The sequence below is a fragment of the Balaenoptera ricei genome, chromosome X, assembly GCF_028023285.1.
Source record: "Balaenoptera ricei isolate mBalRic1 chromosome X, mBalRic1.hap2, whole genome shotgun sequence".
Lineage (NCBI taxonomy): Eukaryota > Metazoa > Chordata > Mammalia > Artiodactyla > Balaenopteridae > Balaenoptera > Balaenoptera ricei.
In genome coordinates this window covers 95867061-95892477 of record NC_082660.1, presented here as the reverse complement: position 1 = coordinate 95892477, position 25417 = coordinate 95867061, and the positions used below count along the sequence as shown (strand labels likewise).

The 25417-nt window shown below is 36.5% G+C and overlaps 1 protein-coding gene across 6 annotated transcripts in view; it reads right to left on the bottom strand.

Annotated features, from left to right (window-relative positions):
• Window positions 1-25417, bottom strand: part of NRK (Nik related kinase) — a 141731-nt gene that overhangs the window by 41756 nt on the left and 74558 nt on the right. For 5 of the 6 annotated variants that reach the window (XM_059909951.1, XM_059909946.1, XM_059909947.1 and 2 more), the window contains exons 7-14: window positions 24225-24315; window positions 21452-21582; window positions 19402-19456; window positions 15190-15268; window positions 13943-14118; window positions 6330-6393; window positions 4749-5916; window positions 2528-2635 (exon numbers count right to left, since the gene is read on the bottom strand). In XM_059909951.1, coding sequence (XP_059765934.1) covers window positions 2528-2635; window positions 4749-5916; window positions 6330-6393; window positions 13943-14118; window positions 15190-15268; window positions 19402-19456; window positions 21452-21582; window positions 24225-24315 — 1872 coding nt within the window. The remainder of the gene's footprint in view (window positions 1-2527; window positions 2636-4748; window positions 5917-6329; window positions 6394-13942; window positions 14119-15189; window positions 15269-19401; window positions 19457-21451; window positions 21583-24224; window positions 24316-25417) is intronic. The other variant, XM_059909952.1, reaches the window with a different exon arrangement.

Here is a 25417-nt window from a genome sequence, read left to right as displayed (position 1 = left end):
CAGATGAATAGATAAAGAAGATGTGGCATATGTATACAATGGATTATTACACAGCTATTAAAAGAAATGAAATTGAGTTATATGTAGTGAGGTGGATGGACCTAAAGACTGTCATACAGAGTGAAGTAAGTCAGAAAGAGAAAAATAAATACTGTATGCTAACACATATATATGGAATCTAAAAAAAAAAAATGGTTCTGAAGAACCTAGGGGCAGGACAGGAATAAGAGGCAGATGTAGAGAATGGACTTGAGGACACGGGGAGAGGGAATGGTAAGCTGGGAAGATGTGAGTGAGTGGCATGGACATATATACACTACCAAATGTAAAATAGATAGCTAGTGGGAAGCAGCCGCATAGCACATGGAGATCAGCTTGGTGTTTTGTGTCCACCTAGAGGGGTGGGATAGGGAGGGAGACGCAAGAGGGAGGGGATATGTGGATATATGTTTATGTATAGCTGATTCACTTTGTTATACAGCAGAAACTAACACACCATTGTGAAGCAATTATACTCCAATAAAGATGTTAAAAAAAATATGTACAGCTGCATGTAAAGGATGTTTCAAAAAATCTATCATGCCATTCTGTGTGTGTATATGTACAGATATGGAATTAAACACATAAGAATACATAAAAAATAAGTCACATGCACCCCAATGTTCATTGCAGCACTATTTACAATAGCCAGGTCATGGAAGCAACCTAAATGCCCATCGACAGACAAATGGTTAAAGAAGAAGTGGTACATATATACAATGGAATATTACTCAGTCATAAAAAGGAACGAAACTGGGTCATTTGTACAGACGTGGATGGACCTAGAGACTGTCATACAGAGTGAAGTAAGTCAGAAAGAGAAAAACAAATATCGTATATTAATGCATTTATGTGTAATCTATTAAAATGGTACAGATGCACCGGATTGCAAGGTAGAAATAGAGACAGAGATGTAGAGAACAAACATATGGACACCAAGCGGAAAAAGCAAGGGGGGTGGGGTGGTGGTGGGATGAATTCGGAAATTGGGATTGACATATATACACTAATATGTATAAAATAGATAACTAGTAAGAACCTGCTGTATAAAAAATAAATAAATAAAATAAAATTTAAAACAATAAAAATAAGAAGGATGATTGTCCATGACATACATCATAATGGACTACAGTGAAGCATCTTGAAAGAGGAAATATAGTGATCTTGGGCCCTTGTCCTAATTAAGAACAGGAATGAGACTCATGACTCACTATGAGTAAGGCAAGAATTTCTGAGTTCTTCACCCATCCACCTATCTGTCCTTAGTGACCAAAAATTTTTTAGATAGCTAGCTGTAAGGAATGCTGTCTATAATAACACTACCTTATCCACACAGGAATTGAAACTGCTACTCGGTCCTCACCAATACCATGTGCTAAATATCTATTAATAAACTCGTGAAAACAAAAGTCAACCTGGACACCAGGACTGACTTGATTATTCCCATAAATCTAAGAAAATAAGTGACAGATTAAATGACCCAGACCCTGTCATAAACTACATCTCAGAACAGAAATGATCAAGGGAAAAAGTATGTGTGATTGTGTTACAAGCTGAACTACTGAATTTTTCATGGGCAATATTTTTACTTAAAAGAATGACTGATGAGACAAACTGTAGTTATTCAACTTGGGTATCTGGCAGGTATTTTATTTAAAATCAACAAAGTAAGCCTATCAATTCAAGGAAAAAGCAACTGATGTTAGTTGTTAGCAATGATAAAATTGAGCTTTCAATTGAATGTTAGAATTTTAAACTCATCTATCACTGTGCATTTGACAGCTTATCAACACTCAATAATTTTTATGATGAAATTGATGATATTAACAAATGTCATTTTTTGGTGTTGTAAAATAAAACGTGTAAATATTTGGAAAGATCTACATACACAGTGAACCAATATTTTCCGACTGACCAATGCACGAAGATACAAAATTGTGTATGAGCAAAACATCTATTCACAGCACACAACAGACTTGTGGATTTTAATATTACTGAATATTCAAAATTTCACTGATATGGTTTTGGACTCCACTTCTCTAGTTGTGGTATATTTCAAAGAATATCGACAATTATCTGAAAAATCTATGGAAATTCTCTTTTTCCAACCACCTGTATGTGAGATGTCAGCTTTTACTCATATACTTCAACCTAAACAACATATGGCAACAGATTGAATGCAGAAGCAGATATGAGAATCCAGCTGTTTTCCATTAAGCAAGATGGAAAATGGCTATTTTCATTAAAATTTGTTTCTTATATTAACATCTAATAGTTTTCTTACTTTTTAAATGAAGTAATAAATATTTTAAATTTTGGGGGTTTAATTTCTAATACATCATATATTGAATGACACAATCCAACTAAGCAAAAGCTTTTTGGGGTCTTCAATGTTTAAGAGTATAAAGACATCCTGAGACCAAAATGTTTAAGAACCACTGTTCCAGGCACTTATTAGTGTCACAGCAACTCATATAGAGAAACTTACCTCATTTTCTTTAGGATTTGGAATGTATGGCTGCAATGGTTCTATTTGGACTTCAGCCTGAATTGAATGAAATACTTCATCATTATCTGATGATTCATCTTCCTTTTCCTTGAAACAAAAAGGAAAATAAGTATTTTACTTGTTGTTAAACTGTAAATAATATGAGCAATTCCCATCATCTTAATGTTCAATTAAAAAAATAATTTTCAGATATTCAAATTGATTTAAGCCTGTAGTTTCTAATAGTTTTTGGTCCTGGATCCCTTTCAGAATCTGAGTAATGCTACAGATTCTCTGTAGAAAACTGCATACAGACAGACACATGTCTCTGCAAGTATTTTCAGGGGGATCACTGGCCACCTGCAACTCACCTATTAGACCCAGGTTAAAAGTCTCTGGTCTAAAGCTTAACTCATAGCCCCAAACTGTCACATTTAATAAGCGGTTATAACTACAAAGTTTGGCCCTCCTGTGCAGTGGAAGATCTGCAACACAGCAGTGCAAATATTTCTTCTTGATTGACTCCTAGCAGTTTAGGAAAGTTTCTGTTTTCCCATTTAAGCCAACTGATATTTCTCCAACTCAAAGAGAATAATGGGAATGTGTTTTCTTTCCTTCTAGTGAGTTGAAGCACTCACATATGTCTTTAAACTCTAATAAATTTTCAGGTATTGCAAAAGACCTATGACTTTGACTAGAACATCAATAATTTTCTTTTTCTTTATGTTTTCTTTAAGAGTTACACATAAAGGCAGGAATGTCTATACAAGATCCTAGGGTCATGGGATTAGTAACTATTATTTAGTAACTTTTTCTTCCATTTTAGAATGGCTTCTCACATAAATATTTAAAACACTGGATGCCAATAAGTATGGGTCATGCTACTAATACTATGAGTCTTGCAGAAATGCATAAAAGTCTTTTTAAAAAATGCAAAGCCCATTAGATCCAATTTTTACTAAGGCTCATTTTGGAATAGTCATTAGCATTTTAGATGCCTTAATGTCAGGCAAATATCAGCATTCTAGACTCATGCCACCCTTTCTCTATTTGGTTTCTTTTGCTTCTTATCTTCCTGTTTTTTGGGGGACTAGGCATTCATTTCCCCTTTTGGGCCTTTCTTTTCTTGTTGCTTTTACCTTTTCTCATGTTAAACATGTCAGGGAAATAGTATTTGCTCAATTAACTCAATGGACAAAAACCAAAAGTCTCCCTTATTCAGACGTTCAGACAAGGTTCATTTGTAATAACTACATTAATTATTATCAGGTAAATTGATATTGATACCAGGGTTTAATTTAGGATCCTCACAATGATTCTTTTTATGTAAATTGATGCTATGAAGTATTAGGAAACAACTGCTCTCCTGGTCTTTTTGACCTCTATAATTTGCTTACGAAGCCCACAAACCCTTCAGGATCAGATTAGATTTGCCAGATTGTATCCATCAACTCCAGCCCAATTATATCCATTTATATTAGAGAATTTTGAAAGAATGAAGTTTTGTTGACTAAACCAAAATAAGATAAAGAGATTAACATATTGCACCCCACATTTCAGAAGAGTGCAGAGATGAATTTGTAACTTGTGTCATGTTCTATGCAGGTACTTCATCAATTATGTAAAATGAGTGAAACATAAGTGAGACAAGTCATACTTATGGTAACCATGTACAAAATGTTTTAGAAAATGCTTTTCCTTCTCAATTTGACCTTTAACATCCTGATGTACAAAAGCTAGTGCAATTCTCTTAAATAATACATTCAGCATTCTATGGGAAGGAAGAGCAAAATAAACTTAGAGGTTGGAGGAACAAAACCAAATTTGTTTTTGTGTTTATTTTTAATGAATTATATTTGAAATTTTGACCTATGAAAGTAATTTTTAAAGATCCAGTATAGTAACTTTAAATGTGCATATGATGTCCCTTTATTGGTTAAGGGAATAATAGGTAGAAATTTAACTAATAATTAAAGCCATATCTCTACAGAGATATTAAGCAATTACCTGGGTCATTCAAGCAAATTTTTCCTTCTCAAATTTAGTCACAATTATCTGGAAATTTCAGGATAATTTATTTGAAGCACAAATTATTTAGTTAATCTTCTCTGGGACACAAGGAATATTTATTTCATTTGGTTTTTACAGAGGGAACAGTTGAGTATGAACTAGCATATTTTCTCTGCATATTTGACTTAGGAAAAATATCAGAAACTCTTACATTTGCAACTTGTCTCAATTCTTCCTCATGCTGATTAAAGATATCCTCCCATCTGCGTTGGCGCCTTTGCCTATGGGCTTCTAAATCTGATAGCTCATACTCTTCAGGTCTGCGTGACAACTTTGCCCGGAACCTCTTTGGTGATAGTCTTTTTGCCAATGCCTGCCTTAGACTAGAAACTTTTGATTTTTTCTTCCGTGCTTGTTCTGGTTGAGAGTAAAACACGTCTGATGACAGGTTTTCCATCAGGGTTTGCAGTAGACCAAGCGGCTTTGAGTTATGTGAGTTTGGTGCTCGAAGTAAGTCTCTTGATAGTCCCTCTATCAGTGCTTGAACAGAGCCAACTGCCTGCGTGGGCTCTAGTGCCCAGGCCTGTGCTTGAGGTGACCTTTCATTTTGCCCCTCTACTGGAATGAGCACCTGAGTATCCAAATGTAGTGGCAACAGCACGTGGTGGTTCTGTGACAGTAGGGGCAGGAATACCTGGGCATGTACTCGTAATGACTCAGGTTCCTCTGCCTCTGTCTCTGCCTGTGTAGGCTCAGCAGCCTGTTCCTGTACCTCTGGCTGCTCGGGTGCCCTGTTCTGCTCCAGCTGCTGTTCAGGTACCTGGTTCTGTCTCTGCTGTTGTTCAGGGACCTGGCCCTGCCTTTGCTGTTGTTCAGGTACCTGATCTTGCCCTTGAAATTCCTCTGGTACCTGGTCCAGATCCTGCGGCTCTCCTGAGGCCTGGGGCTGGGCCTGATCCTGCTGCTCTTTGGGTACCTGGGCCTCTACCTGTAGAGGCCTAGGGGCCTTAACCTGAGTCTGTAGTGGCATAAGCATCCAGGCTGTCCTCCGTAGTCGTGGAGGTGCCTTCATCTGCATCTGTAGTGGCCTAGATGCCTTAGCCTTAACCTGAGCCTGTAGTGGCATGAACACCCGAGCTGCCCCCTGTAGTCGCTGAGGTGCCTGGGCTTGCCCCTGTAGAGGCCTAGGTGCACTGTCATGAGCCTGTAGTGGCATGAACACCCTGGCTGCTCCCTGGAGATGCTGAAGGGCCTGAACCTGTGGCTCTTCTCGATCAGGTAACCACCTTGGCTGAGAGGGTTCTCCATGCAGGACTCTAAGTGGTCTGCATCTACTGCTGGTAGGCAATCTCAGAAGCTCGTGAGTACAAGAAGGTCCCCTAGAAATAAACATACAAATGACTGCTGCACAATTAGAGTTGTCAGGAGAGTGAAGTCATTCAGGGGAAATGCTTTTATTTTAAAAGATGAACATTTTCTGCAATAAAGGTATTTTCGGTAAATCTTTCTTGAATCATTCCTGTAATGTCTGAAAGTCTTTGCATTACTAATATATTCAGTACTAATGGTCTTATAATATACTTGATCATTCTATTACCAGAAATTAAGGACTCTTTGGGTAGTAATAAAAACTTTTCCTCAACATTTCCACTCAAATATCTCTTGCAAATACAGATCTGTTTTTATTTTATCAGAAAGGATTAAGTTTTCTGAGTCACATACAACAGTATGGAATCAACTGTCTTACATGAATTGCTAACATCAAATTATATATGTAATTTGTCTAACGCACCTGAATCTTCTCATGGTATACTGCTCCTTAATAGCTTCTTCTCTTTCAAAGATCAGAGGTATTCCTTTTTATGAAAGAGAAAAAAATGCATAACAAACAACAGAGATTAAGATAATCCACCTTAGTCAATGTGCACCCTTTACTACTCAGGAAGCTGAGTGAATTTATAAGGACAAGAGGACTGTAACCCTTCACATAATGCCTAGTTGGTGATGGAGACAATATCCTTGTTCCTAGGCCTACTTCTGCAGCACGGTGCAGCTATTCCATAGAGACTAATTTCTCTCAGCATAGGAAAAAATATTTAGCAATCTGATTGCTGCAATTCTAAAGAGGAAAAATTGAGAAAGGTAAAAAGAGAAAGGGCCAAGAGAAACTAGATGGTTGGTGAGCATGGCTTACAGGTGTGTACTCTGGATTTAAGGACTTTATGGCTTGGGCCCACACCTATCTTTGGTCCTTTCAATGAGAAGGTAAAAATCTAAATTCTGGGTTTTACACTTGACACACTGAAAATGTTTGGCATCTTTCCTGTCAGCTGTGCAGTACTGAAATATAGAAGCTTAAAAATAAAAGAGTTTTCTTTTGAATTTCCTATATTAAAGAGTTTAGGAATGCGGCCTCCACTTTTCATGCATCGCCTCGGGGAGCGCTAGCCTCATGAAAAAGCTCAGGGTAAAGGCACAGCTGCCAAAGCAGGAGTGAGAGATACTTGACACCAGGAGGGAGATCCCAAAGAGGCCGCAGCTGCAGGAGGCGGGAGTCCTGGTCACTGTTGGCCTTCCCTGAGGGCTTCGACTGGGCCCCTCAGGCCGTGCACTGGATGAGCACCACACGCCCCATGGACCTGTCCTGCCTCACGTCACCCAAGAGTCGCCCTGTTGCCTAAATGAGCTGAAGTCTGAAAATTGCTCAGCAGGACCAGGCATAGCACGAGCCTCCTATCTTGTGGTTTCACTTGCCAAGGACCACTATCTTGATAATTCCGTGTGTCTGACAGGGTCTTGGTGCTCCAGCCTGGTGTCAGGTCTGAGGCTCTGAGGTGGGAGGACTCAGTTCAGGACACTGGTCCACCAGAGACCTCCTGGCCCCACGTAATATCAATGAGCAAAAGCTCTCCCAGAGATCACCATCTCAATGCTAAGACCCAGCTCCACCCAACAGCCAGCAAGCCCCAGTGCTGGACGCCCCATGCCAAACAACTAGCAAGACAGGAACACAACCCCACCCATTAGCAGAGAGGCTGCCTAAAATCACAATAAGTTCACAGACATCCCCAAACACACCACCAGACGTAGCCCTGCCCACCTGAAAGACAAGATCTAGCGTCATCCACCAGAACACAGGCACCAGTCCCCTCCACCAGGAAGCATACACAACCCACTGAACCAACCTCACCCACTGGGGGCAGACACCAAAAACAACGGGAACTATGAACCTCTAGCCTGTGAAAAGGAGACCCCAAACACAGTAAGTTAAGCGAAATGAGAAGACAGAGAAATACACAGCAGACGAAGGAGCAAGATAAAAACCCACCATACCAAACAAACGAAGAGGAAATAGGCAGCCAACCTGAAAAACAATTCAGAATATGATAGTAAAGATGATCCAAAATCTTGGAAATAGAATATACAAGAAACATTTAAGAAGGACCTAGAAGAACTAAAGAGCAAACAAACAATGATGAACAACACAATAAATGAAATTTAAAATTCTCTAGAAGGAATCAATAGCAGAAAGACTGAGGCAGAAGAACAGATAAGTGACCTGGAAGATAAAATAGTGGAAATAACTACTGCAGAGCAGGATAAAGAAAAAAGAATGAAGAGAATTGAAGACAGTCTCAGAGACTTCTGGGACAACATTAAATGCACCAACATTCGAATTATAGGGGTCCCGAAAGAAGAAGAGAGAGAAGAAGGCACTGAGAAAATATTTGAAGAGATTATACTTGAAAACTTCCCTAATATGGGAAAGGAAATAGTCAATCAAGTCCACCAGCACAGAGAGTCCCATACAGGATAAATCCAAGGCAAAACACATCAAGACACATATTAATCAAAATATCAAAAATTAAATCCAAAAAAAAATATTAATAGCAGCAAGGGAAAAGCAACAAATAACATACAAGGGAACCCCTATATGGTTAACATCTGATCTTTCAGCAGAAACTCTACAAGCCCAAAGGAAGTGGCAGGACATATTTAAAGCGATGAAAGGGAAAAACCGACAACCAAGATTACTCTACCCAGCAAGGATCTCATTCAGATTCAACAGGAAATTAAAACCTTTACAGAAAAGCAAAAGTTAAGAGAATTCAGAACCACCAAACCAGCTTTACAACAAATGCTAAAGGAACTTCTCTAGGCAGGAAACACAAGAGAAGGAAAAGACCTACAAAAACAAACCCAAAACAATTAAGAAAATGTTAATAGAAACATATATATTGATAATTACTTTAAATGTAAATGGGTTAAATGATCCCACCAAAAGACACAGACTGGCTGAATGGATACAAAAACAAGACCTGTGCATATGCTGTGTACAAGAGACCCACTTTAGACCTAGGGACACATATAGACTGAAAATGAGGGGATGGAAAAAGATATTCCATGCAAATGGAAATCAAAAGGAAGCTGGAGTAGCAATTCTCATATCAGACGAAATAGACTTTAAAATAAAGACTATTACAAGAGACAAAGAAGGACACTACATAATGATCAAGGGATCAATCCAAGAAGAAGATATAACAATTGTAAATATTTATGCACCCAACATAGGAGCACCTCAATGCATAAGGCAAATGCTAACAGCCATAAAAGGGGAAATCGACAGTAACACAATCATAGTAGGGGACATTAACACCCCACTTTCACCAATGGACAGATCATCCAAAATGAAACTAAATAAGGAAACACAAGCTTTAAATGATACATTAGACAAGGTGGACTTAATTGATTTTATAGGACATTCCATCCAAAAACAACAGAATACACTTTCTTCTCAAGTGCTCATGGAACATCCTCCAGGATAGATCACATCTTGGGTCACAAATGAAACCTTGGTACATTTAAGAAACTTGAAATTGTATCAAGTATCTTCTCCCACCACAACGTTATGAAACTAGATATCTATTACAGGAAAGAAACCGTAAAAAATACAAACACATGGAGGCTAAACAATATGCTATTAAATAACCAAGAGATCACTGAAGATATCAAAGAGGAAATCAAAAAATACCTAGAAACAGATGACAATGAAAACACAGTGACCCAAAAGCTATGGGATGCAGCAAAAGCAGTTCTAACAGGGAAGTTTATAGCAATAAAAACCTACCTCAAGAAAAGAGAAAAATCTCAAAGAAACAACCTAACCTTACACCAAAAGCAATTATAGAAAGAACAACAACAACAAAAAACAACCCAAAGTTAGCAGAAGGAAAGAAACCATAAAGATCAGATCAGAAGTAAATGAAAAAGACATGAAGAAAACGAGAGCAAACATCAATAAAACTAAAAGCTGGTTATTTGAGAAGATAAACAAAATTGATAAACCACTAGCCTGACTTATCAAGAAAAAAAGGGAGAAGACTCAAATTAACAGAATTAGAAATGAAAACGGAGAAGTAACAACTGACACTGCAGAAATACAAACGATCATGAGAGATTACTACAAGCAACTATATGCCAATAAAATGGACAACCTGGAAGAAATGGACAAATTCTTAGAAAAACACAACCTTCTGAGACTGAACCAGGAAGGAATAGAAAATATAAACAGACCAATCACAAGCACTGAAATTGAAACTGTGATTAAATATCTTCCAACAAACAAAAGCCAAGGACCAGATGGCTTCACAGGTGAATTCTATCAAACATTTAGAGAAGAGCTAACACCTATCTTTCTCAAACTCTTCCAAAATATAGAAGAGGGAGGAACACTCTCAAACTCATTCTATGAGGCCACCATCACCCTGATACCAAAACCAGACAAAGATGTCACAAAGAAAGAAAACTATAGGCCAATATCACTGATGAACATAGATGTAAAAATCCTCAACAAAATACTAGCAAACAGAATCCAACAGTACATTAAAAGGATCATATACCATGATCAAGTAGGGTTTATGCAGGGATGCAAGGATTCTTCAATATATGCAAATCAATCAATGTGAAACACCATATTAAAAAATTGAAGGATAAAAACCATATGATATCTCAAAAGATGCAGAAAAGATTTCGACAAAATTCAACACCCATTTAGGATAAAAATCCTCCAGAAAGTAGTCATAGAGGGAACTTACCTCAACATAATAAAGTCATATATGACAAACCCACAGCCAACATTGTTCTCAATGGTGAAAAACTGAAACCGTTTCCACTAAGATCAGGAACAAGACAAGGTTGCCCACTCTCAGCACTATTATTCAACATAGTTTTGGAAGTTTTAGCCACAGAAATCAGAGAAGAAAAGAAATAAAAGGTATTCAAATTGGAAAAGAAGAAGTAAAGCTGTTACTGTTTGCAGATGACATGATACTATACATACAGAGTCCTAAAGACTCTACCAGAAAACTACTAGAGCTAATCAATGAATTGGTAAAGTAGCAGGATACAGAATTAATGCACAGAAATCTCTTGCATTCCTATACACTAATGATGAAAAATCTGAAAGAGAAATTAAGGAAACACTCCCATTTACCTTTGCAACAAAAAGAATAAAATACCTAGGAATAAACCTACCTAAGGAGACAAAAGACCTGTATGCAGAAAACTATAAGACACTGATGAAAGAAATTAAAGACGATACAAACAGATGGAGAGATATACCATGTTCTTGGATTGGAAGAATCAACATTGTGAAAATGACTATACTACCTAAAGCAATCTACAGATTCAGTGCAATCCTTTTCAAACTACCAATGGCATTTTTCATAGAACTAGAACAAAAATTTTCACAATTTGTATGGAAACAAAAAAGAGCCCAAATAGCCAAAGCAATCTTGAGAAAGAAAAACGGAGCTGGAGGAATCAGGCTCCCTGAATTCAGACTATACTACAAAGCTACAGTAATCAAGACAGTATGGTACTGGCACAAAAAGAGAAATATAGATCAATGGAACAGGATAGAAAGCCCAGAGATAAACCCACACACATATGGTCACCTTATGTTTGATAAAGGAGGTAAGAATATACAATGGAGAAAAGACAGCCTCTTCAATAAGTGGGGCTGGGAAAACTGGACAGCTACATGTAAAAGAATGAAATTAGAACACTCCCTAACACCATGCACAAAAATAAAATCAAAATGGATTAAAGACCTAAATATAAGGCCAGACACTATAAAACTCTTTGAGGAAAACATAGACAGAACACTCTATGACATAAATCATAGCAAGATCCTTTTTGCCCCACTTCCTAGAGAAATGGAAAGAAAAACAAAAATAAACAAATGGGACCTAATGAAATGTAAAAGCTTTTGCACAATAAAGGAAACCATAAATAAGATGAAAAGACAACCCTCAGAATGGGAGAATATATTTGCAAATGAAGCAACTGACAAAGGATTAATCTCCAAAATATACAGACAGCTCATGCAGCTCAATATCAAAAAAACAAAAAAAACCCAATCCAAAAATGGGCCAAAGACCTAAATAGTCATTTCTCCAAAGATATACAGATTGCCAACAAACACATGAAAGGATGCTCAACATCACTAATCATTAGAGAAATGCAAATCAATACTACAGTGAAGTATCACCTCACACCGGTCAGAATGGCCATCATGAACAAATCTACAAACAATAAATGCTGGAGAGGAAACCAGCAAGGAACACTCTTGCACTGTTGGTGGGAATGTAAACTGATACAGCCACTATGGAGAACAGTATGGAGGTTCCTTAAAAAACTAAAAATAGAACTACCATACGACCCAGCAATTCCACTACTGGGCATATACCCTGAGAAAACCATAATTCAAAAAGAGTCATGGACCACAATGTTCATTGCAGCTCTATTTACAATAGCCAGGACATGGAAGCAACCTAAGTGTCCATCGACAGATGAATGGATAAAGAATATGTGGCACATATGTACAATGCAATATTACTGAGCCATAAAAAGATACAAAATTGAGTTACTTGTAGTGAGGTGGAGGGACCTAGAGTCTGTCATACAGAGTGAAGTAAGTCAGAAAGAGAAAAACAAATACTGTATGCTAACACATATATATGGAATCTAAAAAAGAAAAAAAAAAAGGGTCTGAAGAACCTAGGGTCAGGACAGGAATAAAGATGCAGACATAGAGAATGGACTGGAGGACACAGGGAGGGGGAAGGGTAAGCTGGGACGAAGTGAGAGAGTGGCATTGACATATATACACTACCAAATGTCAATTAGATAGCTAGTGGGAAGCAGCCGCATAGCACAGGGAGATCAGCTCGGTGCTTTGTGACCACCTAGAGGGGTGGGATAGGGAGGGTTGGAGGGAGATGCAAGAGGGAGGGGATATGGGGATATAAGTATACATATAGCTTTGTTATATAGAAGAAACTACCAGAACATTGTAAAGCAATGATACTCCAATAAAGACATTAAAAAAAAAAAAGAGTTTAGGACAACTATATTTACATCTTCCATGTAATCTCCATATAATCGTGTCTTTTCCTGCAGGTTACATTTTGAAAATCTTGCAGCTCTGGTAATTAGCGAATTCTCAACTAGATGTGTGGTCTTCCTGTATCCATTTGTGATTGGTCGGCTTCTGTGATGCTGGTCCAATAAATTCTCCACCATGGGTAAATAAATTAATTCCTTCTGCTTCTCACTCCAAAATAAGATATGTATATTTATGTAGATGGAAGGAGCTCGCTGCAATCAATCTTAGAGTGAATCTGAGAATGGCTGCTATCTTTTTCAGGCTCCCCCTTTGCCATTCCATTACCACTCAACCCTGCCTATGGTGCCCTACGTTAAATGCAGAATATGGTATACAACCTATAAAGTTAGAACTTCCTAAGTAATTTCCTCTGGGTTTGATGAACATTCATCCTGTCATTTTTGACATTAAAATCTAGAAGCTTGCTTTTATTTGCATAAATGTGTTCCTTTAATTTCATCTTAAAGTTGGAGATTCATACATAAAATCAACTTTGTATGGTACACTGATATTACTTCAAAATTAGTAGTCAGTAAATGGTTAATTACAAATCCATTTATCTCATTGGAGTTAATGAACATATTAGCCAAAAAAGAACAATAAGATATAGATTTTGTTATCTTTTTGTTTATTTTATTTCTTCAGTTAGGAGTTTTCTTAAAATAAAATTGGCATATCACAAAATTCTTCTGGAGACCTTCAAAGTCTTTGTAAATATGAACACGTGCCAGTTGTAACTGACAAAAATTTATAATCTTATATATATATATATGATCAGGTAAGAGATAATGAATTAAATGCATATGGCATATTAGTGGAAAAACTAAATATCAGAGGCCTCAGAATTTTTACTTTCAACCTAATTCTTAAATATTTTTTCCTGAAAAAAATAAATTAATAAATTTTGCTCTCATTTGAATATATATTCCAGTAAAATGAAGATTCACATATTCTACCTTTTTTCTGTCTCTTTTTAATGATTCCAGTAAGGTGCTTCTTTAATGACTCAACAACATGTCCTTCATTTTTTATATTCCGAACAAATGGGTGATGAAGCATGTTTGCAGAAGTAGGACGAAATAAGAAATTTTTTATCATGCACTTTTCCATGAAATTATGGAACTTGCGGGACCTAAAAGAAATGAGTCAAAGAGATAAAAGAGCATTCTCAGGCCTGCCACACCTCCTCCCACCTCCACCCACATGCCACTCTGAAGGTTGTATTTTTGAAGAGAGTTGTCTCTAGCTATTAATAGTCTTTTCAGTAGCCAAATATTCTGCAGCTTGACAATATACATTACACAGCAATGCCATTCAAACCTCTGAAGAGGCCAGAGTCAATGGCATTTTCTACCCAAATAATAGTAGAAACTTCAATGAGTTCGGAAGTATGTACATGATAAAAAGTCAAGTGGTGTGAAGGCAATTAAGTGGTTGATGTGGTTTATGTAGACCATGAGACTAGATTGGTCATCCAATTTAGTATTCATCCTTTGAAGCCTGAGTGTTTCACTTGACTATATGCACTTTAAGTTACAAAGGTGCCAATGTAATGATCCAGAAAAGGGTGTTAATAGTACCATGACTAATTAATCTTATAAAATGGCCCATAGAAACAGATGTGACCAGAAAGCCTGAATCTGTGGGAAGGGTTAAATTTAATCACAAGGAAGAATGTCTGCAATCAAATCATAGTAACCACTTCTACCAGGGAAAGCAATAAATACTAAGAACAAGCAAGAGCTTCAGGAACTAGATCAAAAAGCTTCAGGAAGAAAGATTCCCAAGTTTAGTTGGGCTGTAGCACGCTGAGAGAACAAGTCCTCTTTCCTAGGTCTGTGGATGTTTAGTTCAATGGGTCAAACGACTGGGCTATATATCACAATCACTGACTGCCTATCTAGGCTCAGTGAGAAACTTCTCAAATGGCTTCCATTAGTCCATCCCATTACTGAAGAAATAACTGAATATGTCATTAATGCCAGGACAGTAATGTCATCACAATATACTACGGAGAGTATTATTTCTGATTGGCTAGCTAGCTCTTAATGAACACTAGTCATTTAGACCCCCTTACTTAAGGTATTGGTTTTTAGGAAATTTTGTCCAATAAGGATGTTGAAGCAGGGCTGACCAAATGAATTCTTTGCTACATAAAAATGTCAGGTTAATGTGTTTAAGAGATTAAGTCATTCATCTTTACCATCCGCTGGATTTGACTTTGGGAGCAGATTCTCGCAAAATAACGAATAGGGCTTCCAAAGGCTGAAGGTTACACAGGGCTGCAAAGGAAAATAGACAAGCTTCGAATGAGTAAGAAGGGTAACTACAGAACACACTTCTTATTCCAGAGGGGATTCTCAGTGTTCTTTCACATATCATGTTGAATAGATACTAAGGAATAGATACAAAAGAATGTAGTTATAGGAAAGCTGATTTTAACACAAACAGTCCATTATATAAGATCCTAAAGCTTCACTTTTGCCAGGTGTGACAAATAATAATAAATTACACTAGATAAAAATTTTGAAATGTGTGATTGATAATTTATATCTAGAGAAGTAAACAATACAGGTGGAGACAAGCACTCTTCTGTGTTTTTGTGCTGCAGGTATCTACAGTTGTAAAATTGGAATATGTAATTATAGGCTGAAAAAGTCAACCAGACTAATAACTATGTGCAATAATACATAAACAATTATTTAGTAGTCTAAAAAGAGGAGAATAATCTGTTTTGGAAGCTGACAGTTCTAGGAAAAGAGGTAGATAGAGTAACTATTAAGAACACACCCTCTAGAGTAAGATCACCTGTGTTCAAATCCTAATTCTACCTTTGTGACCTTGGTCAAATTACTTAACCTCTCTGTGCCTTGGTTTCTTCATCTTAAAAACAGGAAATATATCAAGAATTCCTTCAAAGAGTTGCTATGAGGATTAAATGGCAACCTACATATAAAAGTGTCTGGCACAGAGTAAGCACTTAATAAATATTAGCTATTGATATTATAAGATTTTAACTATCTGGCACCTCATTTCTGTGCCAAATTACTAGACTTTCATTCTCTTTCTTTAGACACACAGCCATACAAAGAAACACCTATTACAATATGTGGTATATAAATTCATTACCTCATTGGCTTGGGAATTCTGGGATTTTCTGTAAGTGTTTAAATATGTGTCTCACTTCACTTATTTCCTCTTGTGTTCTGATTAAAGAAAACGGGCAGTGCAATAATTCCCCAAAGGAAAGCCATAGTGTAAATTTCATCTAACACTACAAGTGTGCCATTCATCTGAGGACATTTTGATATTAATGACTCTTTAGAGGCATCCTTCCTCTCCCAAAATACATCTCCAGAGAAACTACAATGTCAAACTGGCCTCTCATAGTAGTAGAAATAAACTCCCCAGGGTAATTTCATTAGAGTAATATAAAGGCAATTGTTCAAAGGTCAAAATTTTGTTTCAATTACATGGGTATAAATTAATAGAAGGTGCAGGTATATAATTGAGGGCAAAATTAGCCCCCAGCTCAAAACATCCAGATAATATTTGATTCTCTTCATTCCTTTACTGTGTCCAATCAATCACCAGAATCTGTCTTTTAAACATATCGTAAGTAAATTTTTACAATATTAAGCAGTTGTCATTTATTAACATCTGAGCATCTCAGTTAACTAACAACATCTTCAGTGTCAAGAGTTAGGGCATAGGCTGGGTAAGTTTTCATTAAAGGAAAGGAGAAGTCCACAAAGGAATGAAGCATAGGGTGGGTACAAGAACCATGTCAAACAGCAATTGTGGAGGTTTCCTATATTGTCTAATTTTAGGAATTCCAGTTAATGTCCCCTTCACCCCATATATCCTAATGTTGCCTAAATTTTCACCATTAGAGGCTCATTCCTTTGAAGTAGTAAATCTACTTTAAAAATACATATCTTGATAGATTAGAAACATTAAACTGGGTGTAGTTTGAATTATTTTAAATAACGTGGTTTAACTCCTACAATACGTTGAGATCCAAAGGAATCTTCTGAATACTGAAGAAATGGGTCTCCTGATGGGACAGGGGTAAAGACACTCAGGTAAAGATTGATTTGGAGTGTAAGGGAAGGACACTACAAGGAATAGAAGTAGGACTATAAACAAGCATGTCTGATAGTATTAAAAACAATCTCTACAACACCAAGGAGAATGCTAACATAGGGAAAGATACAGTTCTGATTAAGGTAAATTGGCTGGTGTAGATCCTTGACAAGGAAGGAGAGTTGGAGTAAACTGTCAATCCAGTACTGCTTCTCCAGGCGACGATTCACTTTTCTATAAAAAACAAAGAAACTAAGAACTACACATATTCAATATTAATTGACCTATGATATTCTGGTGTTTGAATAACTACTAGCAATGTTCTGGCCTTGGTTTAAAGGTCTGCACATCAAGTTTGAATTTCTATCCAGAAGCCAAGGACTTAAAGTCCTGATGTGCAAGGGTCCTGATTCTCTCTCCTCCGAGAGTCCCTACAGCACCCTTTTAGTGAGAAGGAATTCTCTCTTTCTTTTTACTTCCCTGGGAGAGACTCACCAAAGGCAGAAGGGGATTTTGTTATTTGGACCTCAGAGGTAATTATCATATAACTGTCATTTTGGAAGGCCATCCTTTCTGAGATGATAAATATCACAACCTGGAGGATTTCTGTATTTAAATTGATGACAGTCATTCCCATCCAAAATTAATAATCCAGGCAATAAAGGAGACTGGTGAAAGACAAATGTTTTAGCAGTATGGCTATTTCAAGTTGTTCATGACCAAAGTTGCACCATACCAATGACTACTTATCCAGGCATGCTGGTCCTATTTTCTACTGTGAGTTAAGAATCTCCTGGTCCTCATCTATCTTTTGCAAAAAGTTGCCATTTGTGTATTCTGTGAAAAACTCCCTCTCTGTACTTCTTCTGTGAGTTGCTCATTACCCCTCTTTTCTCCAATGATTTAATATTTTAGAATAAAAAAGTGAAACCAAAAAAGGTGAATCAAAAAGTACAAATCTGCAAAATGTAGAAAGCTAGTCTTTTTGGAAAGACACTAGAAATAATATACTACTTGATGCAGTCATTCATCCTAACCAAATACATACATCAATACTCATGAAATGCAATATGTGTATTTAAAGAGTGCAAGAGAGGAGGAGGAGGAAGAGGAAGAGAGGAGGAGCTCAATATAATTTAAGCATGTTTCATAAAGAGAAATAATCATGAGATAATGAGTAATAATATGCACCTTCCCAGTCTCATCTCAATTATATATATGTGGAGTAAACAATTTTTCCATCATTTTAAAACTCACCCAATATAGGTACTTTGTAGTTTTTTGGGCACTAGCAGAGATGCAGCAGTGACCTGATCTCCACATCTGGCTCAGCTTTAATCCAAGCCCGTTCTATGATATGTGATATTCCAAGGGACACCAGGAATTCTTAACAATTATGTTACCACTATTTCTACTCCCATTAGCCTTGAAACACAGTGCTAAGATAGTAGATACTGTGCAGATGAAGCATGTAGGAACATGGGAACCTACAAGATCTGCTTGGAGAGGGAGAAGCAAAGCAATTCCAACCCCTGCCCCCTGACACACACACTCCAGGCATTTCTCTCACTTCTCATCAATACTAGGAATGTATTTATTATTTATATCCTTGGATTTAGGTATTGAGGACAACAAATATGCTCTGCTTATGGGGTCATACATTAGATGGTTATTAATCATTTATACCCAAGTTCACATTCTATTTTCACTTTCCTATCAGAAAGCAGTGTCCTGAGAGAACAGAATGCTGACAGGTCATTTAAATGATGGGAAGGAGGGGGAAACAAGAGGAAATTGAGCCTTCTGAACAATTAGGGGCAATGAAGTGGCTGATAGGAGCAAGGAAGGCACCAATGATGAGCTAGACTGACTCCAAAGGAAAACAAAAAACTTACTTCTCAATGTTGTTGAGGATTGGCTCAATTAAAAGGAACTACTGGGGGATTTTCTCAACTGTCGCAGTCTGAAGTAGTAGCAGTGTATAACTGTAAATGTTTGGGAACCTAAATATTCCACCAGTGAATATGTACTGAATGCCTTTATATTCTGTTTGGTCAGGACTATCAGGATCAAATGTTATTGAGGCTAAATTGAAACAACACTCAATCATCCTAAAATAAGATATCTTAAGAGAGAAAAATACAAACTCTTCTTATAGACATATCTGGCCATCCTGACTGCAGCATTTGGTAATCAGGAAAAGGCCACCATTTATAGTTTGGCACATAGTGTGGCACCTTTGTGGCCAGTACAAGCTAGCTAGTACAAGTGGCAGATTTGTACAGCATGTTTCCCTAACTTTGAACAAACAACAAATATTTTTACTCACGAGGAGCCCCTTCAGCCATTTCAATAGCAGTGATTCCCACGGACCACACATCACTCTGCAAAAGAAAAGATGACCAAAAAAATGTCACTTAAAAATGGGAAACTGATAGTATTTAGAATCTCAAAACAATCTTTGGCTGAGGGGAGATGTCAATGTTACAGCCATTTTATGGGTTTTCTATAATGGGGCTTCATTATAGACTGATGTTATAGGAAGATCTTATTTGACCTTGTGACCAGCCAGTACTGCACTACACAACCAGTTGACATGGGATGGGATTCAATGTAAGGAAAATTCATCTTGGATGTATTGCTATTGTTACCTTAACTGAAATAACAGAAGGAATTTGTTGTAAAGAAGTCCTATCACATACTACTAGCTGTAAAGAAGTCGCATCTTAGGTAAATGATTTAACTCTTTGTACCTCAATTTCACCCTATGTAGAGATGATAATGGTATACACGTCATAGAACTAGTATAAGTATTAAATGAAATACTATATATAAGCACTTTCAGCAGTTCCTTGAATATAGTATATTGAGGATAGAATTATTATAATTCTAGGAAATTATATTCTAGGAGGCTCTAGGAAATGACCCTCACTACTATTAACTGTACTTTTTTTTTAAACATCTTTATTGAAGTATAATTGCTTTACAATGGTGTGTTAGTTTCTGCTTTAAAACGAAGTGAATCAGTTATACATATACACATGTTCCCATATCTCTTCCCTCTTGTACTTTGTTTTTTAGAATGTGGAAAGGGCACAGGGCTAGAGGTGCACTGTTTGGCTTAATGACTCCTAAGCAAGTTAACTGAATTAAAACACCTGTTTATAGATGTCTTAGCTTCAAAGGGTTGTTGTGATGGTTTAAGTTTTCTTTAAGTTACATGGGACTAAAAATTAAAAATATATAATTAAAACGGGTGAAAGTCCTTGTTAGATTGCCAGAAATTGTACAGCTATAAAACATTATTTTTTACAGCAAGCCACTTAAAGAACATTACGCTTCCATTGTCTCCATAGCTCCTAATAGTACTGGGCTATAATAAGCTCTCAGCAGGTCTGCTTGCAGATCAAGCAGGGGGCATTTAAGGGAAAGGGAAAAGAGATGAAACTTGAATTAATCAACTTCAAGTATCGAGTCCTAGGTTCCACACAACGAAACCACAATGAATTGTTTGGATGACTTATGATGTGGAGAGTGAGTGTGGTTTTTCCAGTCTATAGCAAATGGAGAGTTTTCTTTCCACATCAGCTTTTTGAAATGTGTACATAGATGTATATTGTCCAAATTGCAGCTTCAGTGGAAATTTTAATAAATAGCATGAATTGTTACTTAATTTGTCTATTCCACTGATTTTCTGTGGTTTGGAGGTGAACCATGCCAAGGATTTTCTCCATTACTCTGAGTAATCAAATTATTATTTTTTTCTCTCTGGAGCTAAGTTACTGTGGGGATTAATAATTGGCTTTACATTTATTCATTTTTAAGTTTACAAAGCACTCTGTCCCTGGAAGTTAAATTTCCATATAAAGCCACATAATATAATATTTTTACCAAGAAGTTGCAAGCAATATGAACTGGATATTCTTCCTCAAATATGGATAACTCCCAATGGTCTACTTTGTCTACATTCTTAGAAAATATTATTTTTATGCACATCATTAAACCACATATAGGAATAGTGGCTAGCATTTCTTATTAGAGTCTATGTGAAAGAAGGAGCTGCCTGCTTTTTACAGGGAAATCAGCTCGATGCTTTGTGATGACCTAGAGGGGTGGGATAGGGAGGGTGGGAGGGAGGCTCAAGAGGGAGGGGATATGGGGATATATGTATACACATAGCTGATTCACTTTGTTGTACAGCAGAAACTAACACAACATTGTAAACAATTACACTCCAATAAAGATATAAAAAAGAATACATTAAAAGAATCATAAAAAAGGAGCTGCCTGCTTTTTATTCTTTTATTTCATAATTTAAAATAAAAAGTCAAAAGTCCCTTCCAAAATTTGATTCCTACTATCTGAATCCTTACACTTACTCTGTAATCATAGGAGCGTCTGGGGTCCTCGTCACAGTCAATCACCTCAGGTGCCATCCAGTATGGTGTCCCAATGAAGCTATTTCTCCTCCCATTAGTTCTGCTCACCTGGGCACTCACTCCAAAATCCACTGCAAAATTCATTTGTCAAAATAATTAATCAGTAACAAAAAGGTCAATAAATTATTGCTTTAACTTGGAAAGCCAATACAAAAGCCACAATGGATAACAGATTTTCATTCCAGCCCAGCAAACTTTACCATGAAGTCTACTCCAGGAACACTGGGAAATAGGCTTTTGCTGGTATTTATGTTGGAAAGAGAATCAGCAGTGCTATTATAAATCTACAGTAGGTTTGGCTGAATGTTTACCATGAATATTAAAAATAAAGTTCCATCAGTACACCCTGAACCTCTGAAGTGATAACATATGTAGTGTTTGGACCTGCCACCAAGCTGGAGGAAGACCAGCACTATAAGCAACATCTAAGAAATCTAAATCTTATTAGTACTTTATTAGGAAGTCTCATTTATGATATTAGAAAGCCCTACCACACTGATAAAGAAAAAGGAATTTATGCTAAAATTTAGTTTAAGTTCTTCTACAGATCTTCTGAATCAGATGCAAATGTTTACTGCAGTATCCATATCTTAGCTTAGACTATAAAAGGTCAGTCTTCTATTCATCTGTGGGATATATTATATGAAAATATTTAGTATGGTATCCTCAGAAACAGACAGAAAAAAGGCTAAAGTAGACTGGGGTTATTTAGTCCAGAAAAATAAGACAGGGATGAAAAATGAAGTAGATTTTCTAATTTAGAATGGTTTCCAGGAATCTAGAGGATGGCTAACAACCTTGACTGAAAAGTAGTTTAAAGAACTTAGGAAAGGAAAAGAAAAATTAAAAAGTTAAGAGTTTAAGGCAGTGTTAAAGGAAGGACTAAGAAGAACAATAACAACAAAATGTCCATAATATATGAAAATCATCATTGGGTGTTGCACAATCTCATTAGCTAGATATTTTTTTGAGAATAGGTTACATCAGAGCTCAGCATTCTCACTACCCCTGAGGGCCAACATTAAGGGCCAAGAAATACCCATGAAGGCCATAAACTGATATATGACATTCAGAGAAGAAAATGAAAGGAGAAAAGACTGGAAGAAACAGTGATGAATGGAAGAAAAGGGAAAAAAGAAAAGCTGAAGTTAAAAGTAGAGATGAGACCCCAGCAGTGGCATCATTCACCTTTTCTTTAAAGACCTAGGTACCAGAATATGAGGATTATTGATCAATTGCAATTGCAACAGAATCACTGTCCAGTCTCTTTCCTTTCTGTTACTCCCTTTGGCTGTCATTGAGTTTGGTTTCTGCAACCTTTTCCTTATCATATGTTGTTTAAAAATATGCTGAGATCTAAGAACTCTAAAACCAAATGTATAAGGATTATGTATATAATAAGCCTGATTCAATTTTAATCTAGTGCTAAAAGGTCTCTCCTACAGAGTCAAGTACATGATCTTTAGTGCATGGACTTTGTGACAGGTTTTTCAGTGGCTTTTCACATATTTACAATTTCTCTTCTGTGTTGCAAATGGTAGGGCTGGCCAGCAACTTGACCCAGATATATGGTAGTGCTGCCACATGTGAACAGAGTGTAGCTGTGTGACATACTATCTACCCTGCACACTGGAATGTGAGATCCAAATGACTCTCATGAATTTTAACACAGTGTCTTAAAATTCTGTTTCTAGCTTTGTAGCTTGTAGACACAAAAGACACAGTACATTTTCTTGAAATTACTTTTCACTTATTTCAAGAACAATTATTGCCTCATGCTTCTTCCAGAAATATTCAGTGAAAAGCATTCTCAGTGAATGAACAAAATCTCTACTTTGGTTATATTTATTTAGCAGAAAAATGGGAATGATCTTAAGGTCATGCTAGAGACATGGTAGGCAAGAATTGATATAATTAAAAAGTAATGCAGGATTTGATACCAGTGATTTTATGTTCTATTGTATGTATCAATGAGGTCATCTGCCATTACAAAGTACTGACATTATTCATATGGCATTATTTAAAAACAAATCAACAATATTTATTTTAAACATTAAAAGGTGCAATATATTGTCCCCTGTGTGCCTGTGAGACATTATGTGTAGTTTTTCAAATAAATTATGCCATTCTGAACCCTGGAATAGAAAGCCAGGAACTTTTTGGTATTTTGATTTCTAATTCTCAATTTGATTTGGATATTACTGGAGCATTATTTCTAACTGATATCAGTTCTTTAAATATTTGAGGGGAAATTCCAATGAAGCAATTTGTGCTTAAGTCATTTAAAAGTTCTTTGATTTTCTTTGGAAAATATGGCTCTGTGATGTGGAAGAATTGTCTTTTTGTTTAATCCTTGTCCATGGCGCAGAAATTTGCACATGGTAAATACTCAATTCAATTGTTAAAATAAATGTAATAGCTGAATCTATTAGAGGGTTAAGCAATGATCAAAATGTAAAACTCCCATTATACTTGAAAAGTTGTTTTTATCTACATGATTTCAGAGAAGCAGTTAAGTGCATCTTTCTCTTGTCCCAACCTCCCTTCCCAAACAAATTTTCAAATTTTGACTTGTTTTGCAGGCAGGGAAGACACGGCCTAAATAAGTAGAGGGGATTGTTAGTGACATGATAGAAAACACAGTAATCTTAAAGGATTTTTCTCTATTAAGATATTTTGGGCCTCACTTAAAGTATTACAAGAATAAACTTACCTAGTTTTACTTCAGCATTATGAGTCAGTAGCACATTCTGACCTTTGATGTCCCGGTGAATTACACGGTGTGCATGAAGATGAGCTAAGCCCTGCATATATATACATATATATATATATATATACACATTTATATTAAAAAGCAACATCAGTATATATTTTTCTCTTTTTCTGGTACTCTTCTTAGTATTTTTGGAAAAACTTTTGGTAAGAAAAATGGCCCAGATTTGCATTTTTCAGACAAAATTCTTTCTTTAGGCTGGAATTACTACAACCAGTTCCCAGAAATACTACTTTTGGCTATAAGGAAAGGAAAATAAATCAGGACACCCATGAAAGAAAAAAAACACCAAAAATTAATATTTGTATACATTGGGCCATTTACCGTCCTTTCTAGCCTCCATTTTTCCAACGAACCATATGAGTAAAGACCTGGATATCTTAAATATCATAGCTCGCATTGTTTTACTCTATTCTTCATCCAACCATTTGTTTAGTCCAAAATATTTTCTAGTCAACCTTGTAAGCTGAGAATTTGGGGGAATATGGAAATTCATTTTAAAGCATTTGCCATTTGTATTGGCTTACCATGTTGTCTCCAGACCATTCACCACTAAAACTAACCCGTGACCTGGCTAACCCATGCCCTGGCTTCAGTGAGATTGCTCTAGATATGAACTGGGGATTAATAACAGAAGTAACAGTAAAAACAGCTAATATTTATTGGGTCCTTATTCTTTGCCAAGCACTTTGCTCAGTGCTTTACATGGAGTAAATTACTAAATCCTTATAGCAACCCTTTAAGGAAGGTGCTAATACCACCCCAAATTACAGATGAGGAAAATGAGATTTGGAGAAATTAAGTAATTGGCTCAAGGACACACAACTAACACATGATGAACCAGAATTTAAACTCAGTCCAGAGTTTGCACTCTTAATATTTACACTATTACCACAAGTGAATCCAATTAAGATGACAAGAAAGACATTCTAATATTTTATCAGTGGTGCTGTTCAGTTCTGTTAATATCCTTCTTGGGTGACCCTAAGCACTTAAGACACAAAGAAAAATTTGAGTTTGGTAGATCAAGAAGATTGGCACTTTCATCCAATTTGGTGTTCAAAATAAGGAATGTTTAAAAAGTAAGCCATTATTCAGAGAGAATATCTGTCTGCAAAACAGTTTGTAGATGG